Source organism: Acomys russatus, chromosome 14, assembly GCF_903995435.1.
Source record: "Acomys russatus chromosome 14, mAcoRus1.1, whole genome shotgun sequence".
In the NCBI taxonomy this organism is placed as follows: Eukaryota; Metazoa; Chordata; class Mammalia; order Rodentia; family Muridae; genus Acomys; species Acomys russatus.
The window spans coordinates 45,990,003-46,010,368 of NC_067150.1; the positions used below are offsets into that span (position 1 = coordinate 45,990,003).

The 20,366-nt window shown below is 46.1% G+C and overlaps 1 protein-coding gene across 1 annotated transcript; it reads right to left on the reverse strand.

Annotated features, from left to right (window-relative positions):
- Nucleotides 1-163: 163 nt before the first annotated feature.
- On the reverse strand, nucleotides 164-19,206 carry Skic8 (SKI8 subunit of superkiller complex). Its single transcript, XM_051156476.1, has 11 exons — nucleotides 19,182-19,206; nucleotides 15,989-16,039; nucleotides 15,195-15,222; nucleotides 12,969-13,074; nucleotides 12,285-12,457; nucleotides 6,972-7,120; nucleotides 6,712-6,805; nucleotides 5,682-5,775; nucleotides 3,728-3,820; nucleotides 2,398-2,476; nucleotides 164-428 (listed from the first exon to the last, which is right to left on the reverse strand). Exons 2-11 carry the CDS (start codon nucleotides 15,998-16,000, stop codon nucleotides 339-341), a joined length of 918 nt encoding a protein of 305 aa, XP_051012433.1. The 5' UTR covers nucleotides 16,001-16,039; nucleotides 19,182-19,206; the 3' UTR covers nucleotides 164-338.
- Nucleotides 19,207-20,366: the final 1,160 nt, after the last annotated feature.

The following is a 20,366-nucleotide window of genomic DNA, read 5'->3' on the forward strand; positions in this document are numbered from 1 at the left end:
GACAAGTCACCTGGGAACAGAGCTGCCTCTCTGCCCCAGTGAGCGCCTGGATCTCTGCTCTCAGGCAGGAGTTCTCCTTCACGCCAGATGCCAGTTCACACTGCTCTCCAGTGACAGTGTCAAGGAAAAGAACAGTGGGTTCACAATCGCAGGGGCTTGCATTAAGAATGCTTTATTTACATTAAAATATGAGGAACATTTCCAATAAAACAGGAAAATTCTTATACTGTATCTACAAAATTTCTACAACATATGCTATACTTTAAGTGTGCCTAAGGAGCGAAGGGATGTCATGGCCAACCCTGCAAATCTGGCACTGGTCCCGAAGATGCTGGTGTTTACATCGGGCAGTCATAGACATGAATTTCCTGGTCATCTCCAACAGACACAATTTTTGATCCATTTCCATTATATTTTACTCCCCAAACCTGCAAATTAAAGAAACAAAAACAAAAATCCATTCTAAATCCTGTATTTTTGGTAAGGACTACGTAAGGAATGAGCACTCCTTCCTTCTCCTGGATCTAGGCTAGCACCAGGCCAGCAAGGGTGGGGCCCACCCTAACTGGGCCACTTCCTCTGGCTGTGTGGAACAGCTCTTCCCTCTCTAAAATATGACAACCTACTACCCTTTCACAAGTTTAGAATCCAGTGGATTCCTGCCTGGGACCAGCACTATGCTCCCAGCAGGAGATGCCTGCAAGCAAAACTGCAATGCCAACGACTCACACCGACCTGCTGTGCCCACCCCACCCCCACATGGTCACTATCCCTTTCTCCAAGACCTAGGAGCTAGCAAACATGGTACTGAGCACCACTGCTTTTCTTGGCTGTACATGAATTAGCAACTTCATACTTCCTCTCAGAATGACCGGCGGAATTAACTTGGTGACTTCTAGGAATTCTGCATGGTCAGGCTGTCGCCCTCACCTTGAGGCTGATGGCTAGCCTTGGTTTCAGGCCATAGGAGGGCCTCACTTCCAAACATCTTTCTCTGAGACACCATCGCAACAAACCCGCACAATACACCACACAGCTAGGACTCACTAAGAAAAGGCTTAAGCTCAATAATGGACTACCAGGATCCAACTCTTCACTGTATTACAATAACTTAAGATAAATACACAGCAGTATGTTAGTTAACTGCTAAATGCACTCAAAAAAACATGTGTAAGGTCTCTGAAAGCATTCAAATATATTAATGGTCATTTTGTTGTTGTTGTTGCCCTTAGCATTTTAATTTTTTGTTTTTTGTTAAGACAGGGTTTCTCTTATAGCCCTGGCTGTCCTGGATTCGCTTTGTAGACCAGGCTGGCCTCGAACTCAGAGATCCACTTGCCTCTGCCTCCTGGGATTAAAGGCATGTGTCCAGTGAACATTTTAATTTTTATGCTTCCTAGTTCCTCTGGGCCAGTGGTTCTCAACCTTCCTAATGCTGTGACCCTTAAAACAGTCCTCATGTTGAGACCTTCAACCACAAAATTGTTTTTGTTACTACTTCATAACTGTAACTGTGCTACTGTTATGAATCGTAACGGAAATGCCTGAGCTGTAATCCCCGTGAAAGGACTGCTTGACCCCTGCAGAGGTCTCCACCCACAGACAGAGCCACTGATCTACTGACTCTTGCTACGTGGAGTGGCTGGGACCAGCAATGATAGCAACATGCAGCAGAGTCTCAAGAGTCGTCTCAGCAGGGCAAGGTGGTTCACACCTGTTAGGCAAAGGCAGGAGGACTGCAGAAAGTTCAAGACTAGTCTCGGCTCAGTGCACGCCTGTTTTAAAAACCCCCTTCCCTTGATCAAGAAAGGAAAAAAGGAGCCTCAGGCCCATGTGGCATCGACTGAATCAGCATCCACTTTCTTTTGTGTGGCCACTGTAGATCCTCTAGCCTCAGCCTCCAGAGTGCTGGGATTACAGGCACGTACCACTGCCCCAGTGCAGAAGCGGCATTCTAGGATTCCCCAGTGGACGCTTACGAACAGTAAGGACCAAGCCCTCTTGGTCTACCATGATGTTACCATTTCCTGCTCCCCTGACAAAGATGGACAGTCTTCTAAGATGGAAGCCAGGCTTAGCACTATCATTGCTAGAGAGCAACCTCTAACATTTCCCAACCTCTACATTAAAGAATGCACACCCTGGATAATTTTTAAAAATGTAGATGACTATGTTAAGCAATGGAACCACCCAAAGAGGAAGGACCCAGAAAGGGTCCCAGGCACAGATGTGTAACTTCAGAGAAGGGGTGTGGCTAGTGTGTTTTGGCATGTGCAGAGGATATGCCTTGTAGTCACAAGGCTGACGTGCCTCAAGGTTCTACCACTCTTAACTCCAACACAAAGGAAAGTGGCCAGCAAGCAAAACACAGGAATTTAAATGCTTATCACTCCATACCTGATCCTGGTGGTCGAAGAAGGTGTGAACACAGGTCCTTGTTCCAACGTCCCAAACCTTTACACTTTTGTCAGATGAACTGTGTGGAAAGCCAATTTTAGGATCAGAACACTGACTTGTCCTATGCATCTCTGCAGACTTACACACCTCTAGAGGGACAGAACTGGGGAACAGGTGTCCCAAATGACTGTCGCCTCACAGGGCAGCCAAGATTCTCCTCCTCAGCTTGGTCTGCTTGCCAAGTGCCACCATCGAGACCTAAGCCTATCTACCCACTCTGCACAAAAGGGAGGGCGTCCTGCTGGAACACAGGGCTATGTCAGAGTCACACCAAGGGGAACCTGAACTTTTAAAGAAAACTAAGATTTCAATAGTTTATATCACGCTAAGATCAACTTTATTACTTCAAAACAAAACCCTTTAAAAGCTAGAGTAAACAGGCAACTTGAATTTTCCTTTTTTGGATAGGGTCTCACTACATAATCCTAGCTGGCCCTAAACTCACTATGTAGACTAGTTTGGCCTTGAAATTACAGAGATCTACCTATCTCTATCTCTCCCAGGTTCGGATTAAGGGATTTGCCACCATGCCTGACCTGGGAAACTTGAAAATTTTATTAAAGTTTTTAGTTTTATTTATGTGTATGAGTGTTTTGTCTGAACCTCTATCAGAGGGCCGGAACAGGTCATGGGATCCCTGTGGGTGCTGGAAGTACACAAGTAGCCCCCATTCTCTAACCCAGAATTTTAAAAGTCATGCTATGTCTGTAGCAAAAGTTTTAGCTTCTTTGAAAACTCAGTAATGTTATGTGAACATGCTTTAGTTTTAATCTCAGGTGTGGGATATGGAGCTGCTCTAGTTTGCCCACAGCTGTAACTATGATTGTCTCATGCTCTGAGAGGAGCGTGGTCTTTGCCAGCTGCAGATAGATTAATTGGGAGGACTGAGAGGGTATCAATGCCAGAGCCAAGATAGAACTGAGTAGGCGCTTGAAGGAGGAGGGCGGCCGCCACTCTCCCTGCTGCAGCCCGCTGCTGCTTCTGGGTTTGCTGGACAGCTGGATATCCTGACTACAAAGATTGGACTTGCCAAGGAACTACGTGCCTAACCAGCAGGAAGTAGTAAACAGACAAACGATGCCCCTCTCCCCTCTAACCTTCTTTCTCTCCTACCTAATATTGGAGTGTTGGAAGGGAGGTAGAGACATACGAACCTAATGAAGTAGATTAAAAATAGATGCTACAAATGTAGTCTTTCAACTTTAAAGCACATTACCGGAAGCCTGCCTTCCCCTACAAAGCATTTTAGGGATGTAAGACTCCCACGTACCTGGAGACAAAGTGAGTATCATCAGGACAGAACGCAACATTCAGCACCCAGGACGCGTGGCCACTCAGCGTGCCAGCCAAGTTGGCATGTTGTCTGAAAGAGGAAAGATTCAAGCAGCGGAGATGCTAATTTGGGGCGCTCTCATTGCTGAACTGGTCACTGACCTATAGCTCTGCTCACATGGCAGGCGTGCCATCACAATGACCATACGCCATACATCCCATTTTCCGTGAAGCAGTATCAAGCACCAGAGACATTTTTATAGCAACATTAAGTTAAAAATATCAAACACTTGGGGGCTGAAGAGATGGCTCAGCCAACTCCAAGACGAGGGCCCTGAGCAGCAGAGGTGAGCAGGCCAGCCAGACCCTCTTGCTGGACCTTTCCCACAGTGACGGAAAGCAGCAAGATCTGCCCTTCACAGCTTCTGCGATGCAGAGAAGCCATCTGTAATCTAGTCAAGAACAGGGCAGATAGCTGGGCATAGTGGTGCAGGCCTTTAGTCCCAGCATTTGGGAGGCAGAAGCAGGTAAATCTCTGAGTCCCAGGCTAGCTAGGGCTACATAGTGAGACCCTGCCAAAACAAAACAAAACCAAAAAAGCTAGGCCCAATTCCTGCAACCAGTATCATGTTTCTTTTATTTTGAAAAAGATTTCTATTTGATGTATGTGTTCCATCTGTGTGGAGGTGCTCATGGAGTCCAAAAGAGGCCTTCAAATGCCCTCGAGCTACAGCTGCAGGCAGACATGAGCCACCAGCGGGATGCTGAGAACTAAAGTCTGGAGGAGTGGCCAGTGCTCTTACCTGCTGAGTCATCCATCTCTTCTGGGGAACCAAATGCCTACAGAAGCACCCTGGGCCTGATGTCAGCAGTTTTGCCCCCAGAAACAAGCCTCATTTAGAGAGAGCAGGGGCAGCCCTCAGGATGCCATGAGCCCCAAGAGGGTAAGACGTCCTGAGGTTCATTATTGCCAGGACAATCGACACCTCAGTTGAGGTGCTCCTTGGCACAGACGAGGCACTAAGTCATGCTGCCTTAACAGCTCTTGGGAGGTCAACAAAAGAGCAGCACTGAAAGCTAACAAAGGCAGATACCCAAAACTGCCACACGTAAGCTGATTCTATTACTAACACATACATGCAACTCTCTAGGCCCCAGCATTCTATCACCACTCATGTCTGAGGCAGCACGCTCTCTGGTTATAGAGTTACCACCCTCAAACAGCTCATAAAGGCCCAGAAAAGGACACAGACACATGCAGTCAAGGACAATACACAAGCTGGAGTGAAAATATGTGCAACAGATTAGAAAAGAATTGGGAAGCAAGAAGTCAGTGGCTCACTTCGCAGAGAGACTAGTTATGAAACCCAGGGCAGTCCAAGGCATGTACTGGCAACGGCGGTGGGGATGAGAATGTGGGAGGGACACCTCAGAAGGGAGAGCAGTGCAGGCTATGGGAGCAATCTGCTCACTCCTACGCCTTAACTCTAGCATGTATCTTGAAAGGCTCCCCACCTAGACCTAGGGGCAGGCTACCAACTGAGGGTTCCCAATCAGATGCTAGCCTGTGTATCTGCTGAAGCAGCAGGACCCTGGAATAGATGCTATAGGTTGTCACTGTCACCTTAGGCCAGCTATAGCCCAGAGCTCCATTTCCTCAGCTGTATACTACATATCACGTTATCTACCAAAAGAACTGTACACCAGCCAAAACCCCTGGCTGCCTGAGACACAGCAGCAGTCTCTAACCGTACTAAGGCTGGACAGATGTACAGCTACTCCACACAGGCCTTGGGGACACACTCTAAGCTCCAGCACGAGGGGCTGGCTGGGGGAGCAAAGCAGAGCTGGCCATGATCAGACAGCAAATTCCCAGAGCAGTTCCTCACACACAGTAAGGAGCCAAAGTTCCTACTGATGCTGAGACCTTTACTCTTGAGAAGATAACTCACACATCGTAGATCTTGATGTAGCCATCATCTGAAGCCGTGACGAGGAGCTGGGAGTCAGGGGAAAAGGTCAAGGAGCGAATGGGCATTGCATGGCCTAAAATTCAGAAAAGCTGTTAAGTTGGTAGCTCTGCTGCACACACTTCCTGCTAACCATGCCCTTTAGTGACCACTAGTCAATGAACTGTAACAGCTCTGGGGCTGCAGCCAGAGAAGGAAGCACTGACTAGACCCTTCCTCCTGTTCCCACATGACTCTTTTAAGGGGCCATCTTCTTAGTCACCTTCTCTAATAAGCTGGGCCTTAGTATATATTACGAAAATAAAAAAATAAAAAATAATTAAAAACACCTCCTGGGGCTGGAGAGATGTCTCAGCATGTACTGCCGTCTCAGAGAATCCAAGTTCAGTTCCCAGTGCCACAACCAGAAGCTCACAACCATCTGAAAGTCTGGCTCCAAGGGACCCAAAATCTGGCCTCTGTAGGCCTTCGTGCACATACATGCAAACACAGATACAGACACACACACAGACACTCTTACGCACAGACACACACATACAATCACACATAAACACACACAGAGACACACATTCGCACATACAGTCATATACACATAAACCCTCTACTAAAAATATGACCAAATATCGAAATACAGGCTACTTCTGATTTGTAAGATTAGACAAACAACATGTTATTTTTCTACCTTTTTTTTGTCTTTTGTGAAAGGTAAATTGAGATAATACATGCGTTTGGTTAGAACTCAAAGGCATATATAAGAGGAATAATCTCTCTTCTGTCTTCCCAAGGCTACTAGTGTGGAGAGTGAGCACAAATGTTTTCATCTGACATCAAATTAGCACAAAAAAGGTTTTTTCTGGGTTAAAACCACAGTTCTAAAGCAAAGTGGTACTTTAGTTTTGCAACAGAGATGAAAACAATTTAGATTGTAACATTTTAACAAAAGAAGCATTCTTGCTTCAAGACCTGATGATGCACCCAGTGAGCACAAAACAGGATGAGGAGCTGAGGATACCTTCCAGCGTGTGCAGCAGCTTTCCAGTTGCAATATCAAAAATATTGATGATTCCGTCTATAGCTCCGCTGGCCAGGTATTTTCCATCAGGACTCTGTTGAGAGAGAGATGGGTGATTTGAGATGTATGGTTAACCTGTCTCTTCTGACACACGCCTTCCTGCTGGCTTCAGGTCTACCTGGCTGCCAGCACACCACCCACTAGACAGCAGGACCTGAGCAGAGGGCCACAGCTAGAGGATTGACAGCGAGGTTCCTTACGTAGGCAATACTAAGGATGAATTTTCCTCTAGTGTCCAGAGAATATTCTTTTTTCCCACTTTCTACACCAAAAATGTTCACTTTCCCCACGTGAGTTCCGGTGGCGAGATACTGAGAGTCAGGAGAAAATGCCAAAGTCCAGGCGTCCACTGGAAACAAAAAACAAAAAAACAAAACAGAAGGAAAGTGTCAGTGAGAGAAGATTTGACCTGAAATGTAAACTATAGTTTGATTAAATGTGCAGTCTTTCTAGTTAGAGAAACAGTGTCCTGATTCAGGACAAGGCTCTACAATTTTTAAACTCAGAGAAAAGGTTTTCTAATTCAGGAAACAATGTCATAAAGATTTTATACCAAGTTTAAATTTTGTCTGAGAGATTCTAAAATTAAAAAAACAAAAACAAAAACAAAACAACTGGCTAAACAACACCCATGGCTAACAAGGACACAAGAAATCGGAGCCTTCACACTTTGGTGGCAATGTAAAACGGGAAAGGCACTCTGAAACCCAGTTTGACAGTTTCTTGGGTGAAAACAAAGACCATAATGCTGAGCAAGTCCACTCCTGGGAGGACTCAGGAGGACCAAGAACACGGACATGGACTCGCACAGCCATGCACAGCAGTCCTACTCACAAAGAGCTCAGATGCAGAGTCCGAAGGCCTTCAAATGAGGGCAGGATGATCCACCCTTATGAGAATATGACCAATCTGTGCCACAAAATGGATGAAACTCAAAACAACTGAAAAAACAAGATGTGTAAGACACTAAATATCCACTTGGATGAAAACAGTCATTAAGGTAAAAGCCAGAGGTGTGGTAGTGTCTGTCAAAGGCTGACGGCAGGACAGAAAGGAAGCGTAAGTGGGCATGAGGAAATCCTCCGGGCCTGGAGCTTCCATAACTGTACTGGAGTGATAGTTGCCCAACCACAGAAATGCATTCAATAAACCATACTCTTAAAGTGGTGAATTTCAGAGTAATTACATAGATGAAATTTTACCTCAAGTAAGCTATAAATGAAAATTATCAAAAAGTCGGTTTCTTCTTCTTTTTTCTTTCTTTCTTATTTTCTTTTGTGGTTTTTTGAGACGGATTCTCTATGTAGTCTTGGCTGTCCTGGACTCGCTTTGTAGACCAGGCTGGACTCAAACTCACAGTGATCCACCTGCCTCTGCCTCCCTGAGGGCTGGGATTAAAGGTGTGCGCCACCACGCCTAGCTGCCTAGCCAAAAACAGTCTTACAAAACTACAACAGAGCACACTACAAACTCACAGGCAATGAAGAGTCACCAAAACTTCAGGTGTGAAGTGACACTACATTTCTCAGTTGAGTCACTTCAGTGCATAGGGACTGAAGCACCAGTGTCCCTGGCTGCACATCTGGACTGCCAATGGTGCTTTAGCACCTCTTTTCTCAGCTACCTGGGAACCTGCCTTTCAGCGAAGTCTTTAGCAGCTTCAGGAGCCAAGTCAAGAAGCCGTTTTCACAGCATGCCGGGTCACTTTCCTAAGCCCAGTCTTGTAGAGCACTTGCCCCACCCCAGAACAGAGCTATGAAGAAGGGGCTCTCTTCCAAGTCCCCTCCTCACTCTTCAGGCAGGCTCAGGGACGCCAACCACGGCTCTTCCTTACCCTTCTTAGCTTATGAGACAGTGAAGGAGAGGCAGCCTGTGAGCTCGACCCGTGGGAGGCAGGGGCTGGAGCACAGACGAGCCACCACCCATCCCTAGTCTTTCAAAATAAAACTTTAAAAATGTCATACATACCCCACTCCTTGTAGTGCCATTCAACTTGATCACTTATAAAATGTTTGTTTCAAAAGTAAACTTTACTTTAAAAGTTCTCAACCAGTAAGATCTTTTAAACTGCTTCTAAGGTTTTTCTGTGGTGTGTGCACACATCACAGCACGTGATCATGCTACAGGCTGTGTGATGAGAGGATTTCCCTGCTGGACTCCACCTCGCTAGTGCTTCCCATGCGTTCTAGAGATCTGTATTCATGTTCTCATGCCTGGGTGGCAGTGCGTTCTGGAGATCTGCATTCGTGTCCTCGTGCCTGGGTGGCAGTGCTTCTCCTCACTGAGCTAATTCCCCAGGCCTTGGCTTTCTAACATCTGTAACATTGAATGACAGAGGGCAGTTTTCTTTCTTTTCCCCTGATAGGGAACAATCTCCGAGGCATGAAAGGCCTGGGGGATTGTTGTCATCAGCTCTGATGGTCAATCTTGACCATATCTGAAATCAGCTAAAACACAAGTGGCTGAGCACTCCTGTGAAAATGTCCTTCATCATAGGGCCAGGTATGGTGGCTCACACCTTTAATCCTAGCACTCGTAAGGCAGAGGCAGGTGGATTTCTGTGAGTTCAAGGCCAGCCTGGTCTACAAAGCAAGTCCAGGACAACCAAGGCTAACACAGAGAGACCCCGTCTCAAAAAACAAAACAAAAACAAACAAATGAAAATGTTCTTCATCACATTATTTGATGTAGGAACGTGGCGCGACCTTCCGGTGGCAGCTCAGGCAAAAGGGCATGGAAGAAGGAAGCTCTGCTTTCTGCCCACTTGCCCTCTCTCTCTCTCCCCATGGATCTACCTTGCTTCCTGCAACGAATTAGAACTTACTTCCTTAGGACACACTGCAGACCAGCAGCCCTCAGGAACCCCCCAGGCCGTCAGTGTCAGGCTGGGCTACTGAGACATGCATCCTCCTAGACTGAGCACCTGCTGGATTCTCCGGGCTCCAGTGAGGAAGGAATGGCTGGGCTACCTGAGCGGCATCATGTAAGCCCCTCTTCAGTATATATGAAATTATATACATGATACATTGTATCAGCTCTGCTCCTTTAGAGAACTCTGACACACAAGCTTTTGCCAGCTCCTGTATGTCAGGTCCAAAAGAGAGTATGTTTTTAAAACTGTTATAATTAGCTATTTTCAGAGAAAGAGGCTAATAGAAAACCTAACTTTTATTTCTCAAAGCTTAATAAAATGATTCTTCTAAATTATCTGAACACATCCCTATTCTGCACAATACAGACCCTTTATAACCAGACCTCTTCAGTCACAAAACAGGAACCATGCTTATGTCTCAACACAACCTGCACCTGAAGACTTAGCGCTGGCAAATGTTTCTTCCAAACTCTAGGTCTCTGCTCCTTCCTTAGGGCTGCTTTTCTCTTCCTGTGGCCATTTCAGATGTTTGTTTGGTTGGTTTTTTGAGACAGGGTTTCTCTGTGTAGCCTTGGCTATCCTGGACTAACTTTGTAGACCAGGCTGGCCTCGAACTCACAGAGATCCACCTGCCTCTGCCTCCTCGAGTGCTGGGATTACAGGCATGTGCCACCACGCCCAGCTTGGCCATTTCAGATGTGAAGTGCATCTTTGCTCCTGCGTGGTCAGTGGATGCACAGCCCAGCCTGGTGGAGTGCCGATAACGGGCCCATTCCTCCAGCTTTACTTTTTTTCATTTCACTTTCTTCTTCACGACCAGGGCTCTCTCCACTCTGTTCCTGGTGTGCTGGTGCATGTTCAAGGTAAGCCTGCTTCCCCCAGCTTCATTGAGCCTGGACGCAGCTAAGGTGCGCAGCTAATTAGCCGTTGGCAGCAAGACCAGCTTCAGTTATTTGACCAAGACTTGATCTGGTTTTGAATGGATCCCGCCCCTCCCCAGAGCACACCCAACCACATGATGCTTTGCAATACCTGTCATAACAGTCACCTTATGCCTGTGACACTGGCACTTGGGAGGCTAAGCAGAAGAAGCAGCTATGGCTTTGAGGCCAGCCTGAGCTATATTGTAAGAAAAAAACACCAAGACCTATAAACAAACCAACTCCTAAAAAACATAACAGAAACAACCCAGTAACCTTTACAACCCAGGAGAAGAGACAGATACAGAACCCTTTTACTTGCAACCAATGCAGCACTCATCTCTTCATATGTAATGTAGACAAGGCCACAACTACACAGTAGCCAGTATCACTGTCTTGTGGGGTGCAAGTACCCAAGAAGAAAACAGGGCCCGAGAGATGCCTCAGCAGGCAAAGGCACCTGCCACCAAACCTGATGGCCTGGGCTCAAGTCCCAGGCATGCCCATGTGGAAGACCCGACTCACACATGTTGTCCTCTGACTTCCAAACACACATTCACTCACACACACAATAAATAACATGTTTTTTTGTTTTTTTTTTAAAGTTCTTTAAAAGCAGCAACAGATAAGCTTCTCTTTCTAGATGCTCCTCATGCTGGGGTGCTAAGAGGCTTTGCAGAATGGCTGGAGACCCCTGTTCTCCATGGATAATGCAAACAAAGAAGCACGTGGGCACAGACAACATCTGGGGAGTCACAAAGTATCCAAGTAGCTTTTTCCAGAATCACAATTCTGCCTCACTCTCTTAAATAATTTAGAGGATGCAAACAGGGCCTGGACATGAAGTTTCCGGACAAAAACTCTGGCAGGAAGCCAAGGAATACTGCTTCTAAGGAGAGAGGCACTCAGTTCTTGGACTACTCAGGCTCCTTCCACAGCCTGGAACCATCATTCTATGCTCTATGAGGGAGCCCACAGAAGCTGTGCACATAACTGGAGGGAGGCAAGTCCTTGGGGCGAAAGCTCCACCAGGCACCTGAGCATCTCTTCCATAATCCACCCACAGAGGAGTGTGTGCAGCGATGCCAAGCTACCTGCCTCTCTAGAGATCACTGCCCACTAAGGCAGAACAAACCAAGCTACTGAGAACCATGTGGGCATTTCATGTCAACAGGAGGCTAAAAAGAATCCTGAAATGTCATACAGTTTGTTCTACATTAATCTAGTTCAGGAAAATTGTTCCTTACTATCTCAGATAATATCCAATGAGGCCGAGGAGCAAGAGCACTTCTCCACAGTACTTAAAAGAAAAAGGGCCATGACCTTGTTTTTCTTTCTCTGTACTACACACTAGAACCCAGGCACTCTGACCACAAGTAATAGATCACCACTATTCAGACCTGAGGCTGCTGTAAGGCAGTGTATCTCCTCAGACTGCGTCAGGTGGAGAACCACTGGCATAGCCAGCACAGCTCCACAATCCCACCTGTCAATTCTCAAGTGCAAAAACTGGTTTGGTTTGGCTTTCCCATAAGGGCAGCACTACCATCCATTCAGCAGCAAAGCGTGGCCTGAAACAGTGTAAGGTTGTTTTTGGCATATGCTTATCACTCAGTGCAACACCTGGAGTGACAACAGTTCTGAACTAGAAACACTCTATCCCCAAAAGGTCTCAAGAGGGACTGGGTTTCTATCAACTCCCCCAAATGTAAAGTTCTTACCAGGTCCTGCATCTATGGACTTTATCTGTTTGCCATTTTCCAAGTCCCAGAGACGAATATGAGCATCAAGAGAGCTGGATGCAGCAATGGGAAGGGTGTGGCTGATGTCCACAGACACCACGCCTAGCTGATGGCCCTCCAGGCTCCACTGCAGCTCCAGCCTCTCATCATGCCTACAGTGGAGGACAGAGAAACGACTTTACACAAGATACTGTACTGGCATCAGAACATCTTCATCCTTGGCCAATGAAATGCAGAAACCACAGAACTGAACACAGAATGTAGCCATTTAACTCTGGGGCTCCCTACCACACAGACCTTTAATTCCAAATAACAGGAAACCAAAGGAGAAAAAATGAGCTGGTTTGGTTTTTTGTTTGTTTGTTTGTTTGTTTGTTTTTCAAGACAGGGTTTCTCTGTGTAGCCTTGGCTGTCCTGGACTTGCTTTGTAGACCAGGCTGGCCTCAAACTCACAGCGATCTGCCTGCCTCTGCCTCCCGAGTGCTGGGATTAAAGGCACATGCCACCACGCCCAGGCCCAGCTGTTATTTTAAGGCTACTATGTTGTTATTGCTTTCTTGCCCACGGGGGTAAAAATCAATGTTTTCCTTATAGCAATCAGGAGCCCAGAAGCAAAACTCTTGCCCCAAATTTCCATGGTTTTGAAAGGGAAGAGGTGCTCACCATTTCCAAACCTTCACCAGGTCATCCAGGGATCCTGTGACAACCGTTTCAATGTTTTCCTTTTTGTTTGTCCCCCAGGCAACTGACCAAATGGCATCATCATGGGCTAGAATGGAAAGTGCTTCATTTAAAGTTTCTATACACACAATTCCTAAATTAATGTGATAAAGCAAGGCTGAAATACAAGCTGACAACTCTGAAGTGATGTCCAGGTCTCTGTATCTCCTCACGGTACCACTGGACACTCCCTCCTAGTGTTTACTGGACTGTGGTACATATGGAAACTCGAGGCTCACCAGCCCTAAACACAGAATTATAAGGAGGGAAGCAGAAGCAGAATAAGGCAAGTCTCCAGACTCCAAATACGGCGGCTGATCTGTTAATCTGGCATCCATCAGACAATCAGACTACAGCAGTCATCAGCTGACTACAATGACTAAATGAGTGGGCAATCTCCCCTTTCCAAGAAGCTCAACTTGACTGGAACTAATACCTCAGAGGCCTTTAGAACCCAGGAGACAGTTCTATAAACAGTACTGGTCTAAAACTGTATGAAGTGCCATTTACTACAAATATCTTTATTATGCTTAATGGACCACTTATTACATTAATCCTTGCCTCAGTGCTGTCTTAATCACAGTTGCCTTATAAAATAAATCTTAGCACAAGCACATCTGCAGATGTGGTAGCATAAGCTTGTGACTGCAGCACTGAGGAGATAGAGGCAGGAGCCATGAGGCTAGGTGGTGAGTTCAAGGCAAGCCTGAGCTACAAGTGAAGTCCTTTTTCAAAGAACCAAGAGCGGGGATGCAGCACAATGGTGGAGTACTTGCCTCGAATGGGCAAGTCCCTGGACTTGACCTCTAGTGTTGAATTTCACTCATCCCCAGGGATCATTCTCATTTCACAAGTGTGGGACAGGAGGCTTGGAGATGCCTTGTAGCTCTCCCAAAGGCACAAAGCTAAGAAGGGGTAGAGCCAGGATTCAAACTTAAGATATTAACTGAAGTCCACATTCAGTCTAATTCTGGGAGCTACGTATTTGTGAGCTACATTGTGGAATCTGCAGGCTGGTATGCAGCTATTAAACTACACACAGAAGCTCTATCTATACCTGGTTACAATCCTCCAAAGCTACCTTTCTAAAACAGGACTCTAAAGGGGTTAACCTTAAACGGCTGTTGAGTTACACATGTTGTCACAGCTTCCTTATAATCTTCAGACTCAAGCTCAGCTTGCCACCTGGATGGTGTTAGCTTCATGCAGAGCTGTTGCCTGGCACACTGAGCAGCCTACTAGTTAACTAAGGAGAATGCTTTGGGCTTAAACTTCAGACTACCTAAATGTCACTTATTTGGAGTGGAAGAGCTCTTTTAGATACCTTACAAACTCCCAAGCCTGTCTCTAACCCATGCGTACTACAGAGAAGACACTGGACACGGTTACCTAGTCCATGCACAAATGCTGCTCCTCTGCAGGTCTGTCTCTCCAGGGAGTTAGTCCTTAGGCTGCCTCAGACCTGCTTCCTGCTGCCATTCCCATCACGGCAGTGCTACAGCCTGCTCTGCATTCACGTGCCTCAACAGAATTCTCTCTGCTTCCCCTCTGCTCTTATGAGGGACAAATGTTCTCTAATAGTTGTACCTGTGGAGGATGCTATGTACAGACTTTACAGTCAATAGTGAGTTAGGACCAGTTTAAGCACATCTCCATAGCGGTGTAGACATCAACAAGGCTGAGGCTCATCGGATTGCCTCCTACCCTGGCACAAGGAAAGCTCAGCATTACATCTTCCTCAGGTGAAAGACTTTTCCTCATCCTAGAGTTCTTCATTACAGCATCTGACGCCTACTTTTCTTTGTAGTTATTTTTCGTGTTTGCTTATTTATTCTGCAATACTGGGATTGTCCTTGTACATATGAGGCAAGTGCTTACCAACAAGCCTTATTGCCAGCCCTCTTTTCACTTTTTTATATTAAGACAAGGTCTCATTATATTGTCTAGACTGGCCTTGAACTCACAATCCTATCTGACCTCCTAAGCAGCTGGTGTTATAGGCCTGTTCCATGAGACCCCAAAGAGCCATTTACTTTTTCATTGAGTGTTATTTGTTTTTGGCTGCTATGGCCAATTCTACAAAGTTAGTGTACCTAGGATCTGTGTGTGTGGTTGGTGTGATAAAAATCTTAAAAGAAATCAGGGAGGACACAGAAGCGGGCGCCTTACCTTGCTCTTGCTTGAAGAGAATACTGTACTACAAGAGAGCAGAGCCACACTCAGTGGTAGTCCGGTGTCAGTCATCCTGTACCCCTCCACCCAGCACTCCAAGCGAGGTGACAGTCGTCGCAGCAGCAGCTACTCCCTACGCACTTCCCTGACCACCCCACACAACCCTCAGTCCCTGCTCATGAAAGACTTGAGAGCTACACCAGAGAATAATCAGTTCTTCACTTGTTTTCTGAGTGGGAGGCTTTCTAGGTAGCCAGGGTTGGCTTCAAACTCTACTTGGCCAAGGCTTGCACTGAACTTCAGCGATCTTCCTGCTTCACCCTCCTAAGCTTTGCCGCTCCAGGTGTGCAGCATCACACCTGACCACAACACCCCCAACCTCACCCCAATGTAAGACCAGTAAGTTACAATGACTTCACCTCTGATCAGGAGGACGCTGAGTCCTGCTTGCTGCCTGATTTCTGCAGCTGTATGAGACCATCCAGGTCACACATGTACCTTTGTCCCTAATCCTCCAGGTGCTTATTGACCGGTCCACTCCTGCTCTGACTTTACTTTTATGTATACACTCTTTTAAACTTCCTCAGTGCTGCTCTAAACTATGGCAAAAGCCTGAAGTAATCTTAGCAGTGGTGCATTTACTAATGCCACCTAACACTGTGATGAGCAGGTTCCCAAAGTCACCCAGGGATCTAGAAACAGGGCAAAAATTAACCATGCACCCAGGCAATCTACTGGGCTTGAACTTGACAGCAACTAAGTGAAGTTTTTTCTCTCAGTGCAGTCCTTACCTGGTTGGTCATTTCCTTAACCAAGGATGAAGAGCTAACGGCCAGACAGCTCTGTGAAAACAACACCAGGGTTTCAATAAGATGATGTCAGCAGCACAAGGAGGTTATAGAGATCCCTCTTTGCCAAGGCAACACTTTGTTATCAGGTCGTAATAGTTTCTATAGACTAGGCCCTGGGGTCCCATCACAAGCCTACCATGTGGTATGTGATCTTTCTCCCAGGGAGCCAAGTAATGCACACTGCCTCCACTTATGGATTTTTTCCCCCAAATCTGACTGAAGAGGGTGACCAGCATGTTCCTTTTGGCTTCTCAGAGACAGAATTTATAGACTCTCTTCATGTTGTTCAATGTAGAAAGCAAACATAGGATTCCAAAGACAGCAACATTCTTATATGCATGGAAGTACACAGTAGTCTCAACCAAAAATGAGCTATTTTTTGTTTTGTTTTGTTTTTTTCCAGACAAGGTTTCTTGTGTAATAGCCCTGGCTGTCCTGGAACTCTCTTTGTAGACCAAGCTGGCCTTGAACTCACAAAGATCCACCTGCCTCTGTCTCCCAAGTGCTGGGATTAAAGGTATACGCCACCATGCCTGGCACCAAAACTGCTTTTAAGAGCCTACAAAGTTTTCAAAGACTTAGTTAAACACAGGTCTAACTGCCTGGCACATGCCTGTAATCCTAGCACTGAAGGAGGCAGAGGCAGGCACATCTCTGTGAGTTCGAGGCTAGCCTGGTCTACAAAGACCTGGACAGCCCAGGCCACACAGAGAAACCTTGTCTCAAAAAATGAAAAAGCACAGGCCTAACTTACGTTATAGGCAGATTTAATTTCATTAAAGTACTTAATTTTTACGGATTTGTAAACATATACATTGCGTCTGGGTATGTATATGTCATGCACATCCGCCTGTACAGACCAGGGGACAATCTGTGGAAACCAGTCCTTTCCCAGGGATTGAGCTCAGGTGTCAGGCTTGGCAGTAAGTGCCTTTACCTACCCAAGGTCTTAATTTTATTTATTTATTTATTTATTTACTTACTTATTTATTTATTTATTTTGCACCATGGCTAGCAGACTTGTAAAACCTATAAACCCTCTCTCTGGTTGTTTTCACATAGATAAAGTACATAGCATTAGAAAGAGCACCTCACATGTATGTTCTCACTCTCCATGGTAGCTATTTCTCTAAGATCACGGCCACTGCTGACAAACACTAGGTGAGCAGCACCGAACCACTCCTCTAGACACAGAGGTAGGCCACGGAAGCCTCTGGGGCGCATTTTTGTCAACTGCTCAATATGTAACCGTGTTTTATGTGAGATTCTGTTTGAATGACTACACACTAGTAATTCACAATACTGAACTCAGCCCAAACAACGCTTATCTAAAATATTTATTTCCCAAGACTCCTCACAGCTTTCTTGTACTGGGTAAGAACACAGGATAACTCTCCCACACCACACACCATACCAGAGGGCTACCTTCACCACAGGACCACTAACAACCATAGCAACAAACAAAGCACCACAGAACAGAGAAGGAATCGCACCAAAGCCCATGGAAAGGACATTTTCTTGTAGTATGAGAGCAGAAACAAGGCAGGGTGTGGACTTAGAATTTGGCGTCAAGTGACTCAAAAGATTCAACACCCTGCACATGTCTCCTAAAGAGTACAAATAAACAGGGAGCATGAAAATTCAGACAGAATCCAGGCATAGGCTATATGTGGAAAAAATTCCGTCAAAACATGAAAACTAAACTTATGACAGCAAAACACACATGGCTTTTTATCAACACATTACATAATAAGAATTAGCAGCAAGTCTAAGAGATGCCACAACGTCGGAAGGCGACCAATTCAAACAATATCTTGCCAGGTGTACTGGAATCCTAGTACTTTGGAGATACTAATCCTGGCTTTGTGGCTAGACCCTGTTTCAAAAGAAACAACAATAAACCCCATAACATCCCCACATGAAAATATCTGTGATCTCTAAAGCTATTAACAAAGTCATACTTAAGACTGTATCTCTGTTGTGTGCACCGAGAACATGTTAAATTTGAATTAATAGTTAAGAAATACAGGGGTATAAATTTTCTTCTAATCCAAGTTCACAGCCCCTCAGCTTAGCAAGCCGCAGTGCTCAGGCATCCAGGCTCATGCTACCTGCTTCAAAAATGCAACCCAAAAAGGGTACCAAAAGTTTTCCAAGAACAGGAAGTCAAACAGACACATGATTCCTAAATAGCCCTGGCCTAAGAGGTCTTAATCAGGTGGGCTGATTTGTGGCTGACTTTTACTGATTTGTGATTCAAGAACAGGCCCTCGCCCAGACTTTAAAGAACTCAAGCCAATTTGATTGAAACAAGTGCCACACAGACTCTGCCTAAGCACCTCTGCCCTTTTAGCGACACAACCTTCTCTCTGCCAATCTGGACCTCACATGTGGCAACGGAGAAAGCAATTTTAAGAGTCGCAAGGCTTATAGGGGGCCAACTTTCAAAAAGCTACCCTCAAGACTATTATAAAGATTTGCTCACTGAACCTTCCTTAACATCGCTTACTAGGCATCCGTACCAGCTCCATCCTTCTGGCCAGGTAAGAAAGGCTTAGAGGTTGAGAGAAGCCTCATAAGGTCAATAGAGTGTATATGTGCTACTAAGACACATCTCATGACGGGTAATTTCAGAGCTATGAGACCCCATGAGGCCTCTTATGTCACTTCCTCTCTTTAGGAAAACTTCCACTTTTCCAGGTAGAATTCCATGCTCCTTCTTCAGTGTTCCTAGAGACTAACTTACGCCTCTATGAGAGTTTCTCAGGCACGTCGGGGACTCGCAATAGCACATGGCACTTGAAATCAAAGGAACTAAGTCTCTGCTTCGAAGTGTGCAGTGGCGCGAGGCTTGCTGTCTAACAGCGTGGCTAACTACTGGAGAACTTGTGTTAAGACAGTTCTCTTAACTACAGGAAAACTACCTTCCCCGAAAAGAAGCCAGTCCTCACTTCCGGGATGCGCAAAACTATCTGGGATCAAAAAGAAGTCCACCTACGGGCCTTCTGTCTACAATCGGGACTCCTGCCTCGCCGATTAGCCAGGGTAAATAGAGTCACGAAAGCCACCCTTGGGCCCCTGAAGCCTCCGTGAACAAACCTGCCTTGGCAGGCCCCAACCCTCCCTTGTTTACCCGCTTTCCTGCCCCAGCAGGCCGCAGCACCAACGACCACCATCCCAAACACCCAGCACACCAACTCACCACCGTACAGCCGGCTCAACAGCACGTCTAACGTCAATGGGGAGCGACCACGGCGCTTCTAGATGAGCTAACGACGGGGCGGGGCCTCTCCTCTGATCCGAGCAGGCACAGCGCCCTCTGCTGCCTTGGCGCACGGAGGCGGGGTGGGGAGGCGGAGCCCTGGAGAGTGGGCGGGGAGTACACAGGACAGCCTCCTGCTAACCTGCTTCCGATAGCTGCTCTGATGACTTCATGGGCTCGGTTTTTTTTTGTTTGTTTGTTTGTTTGTTTGTTTGTTTTTTCCTTTTACTGCTTTTTTCCTTTCTTCTTCCTCTTTTTCTTTTCTTCTCCCTTCCCGCCCCGCCCCTCTCATCTCCCTTTCTCCCCCACCCTCCTCCTGAACTTTTTTGAGACCAGATCTTACTATGTAGCCTCAAACTGGCCTTAGTTCTGCCTCACCCTCCCAAGCGCTGGGATTACAGGCCATCCTTAAACCGCAATTTAGGATTTACGAGTGAGTTCAGTACTAACCTACTGGGTTGGGACCAACACTGTTTATGCATGAGATACAAGGGAGTACTTGAACTACTGAGTTTCTACACTGTCCTGATCTTGTTTTTCCATGAGTACAGGGTGTCCATAAACTGGAAGTGCTTCAGGTAAGCTAATGGAAACGCGTTCTTTCTAAGATGGCTTTAGAGTGACAGCAAGACTAACTCCCTTCATTGTAGTTTCACCTGCATACTGAGTCACATCCTAGCACCTTCTAACTCTTCTGCCTTCACCTCCAGAGCGCTGGGACCACAGCTTTGCCTGGAACTCAATGCAACCCACCTGCCTCAGTCTCGCAAGCGCTGGGATTGCCAGCGTGAGCCATCGGGCCAAGTTTCACCACAGTGACCTCTTTCGTGACTTTTGGTGTCCTTACTGGAATGCTAAGTCTTTCTCCTCCCATGTTCTTGCTCCAAGTCTGCTTTTTTTAATTTCCAAATTTTAAATGTGGGATAAAAACTAATTTCACCATCTAAAAATAAAAAAGGAATAGACTGAATTCAGAAAGGCATAAAAAAAAAATAGGTAAGTATGCATTGTGCATGGTAAATTATAGCACATTTTGTGAAAATTGTGTTTAACCTA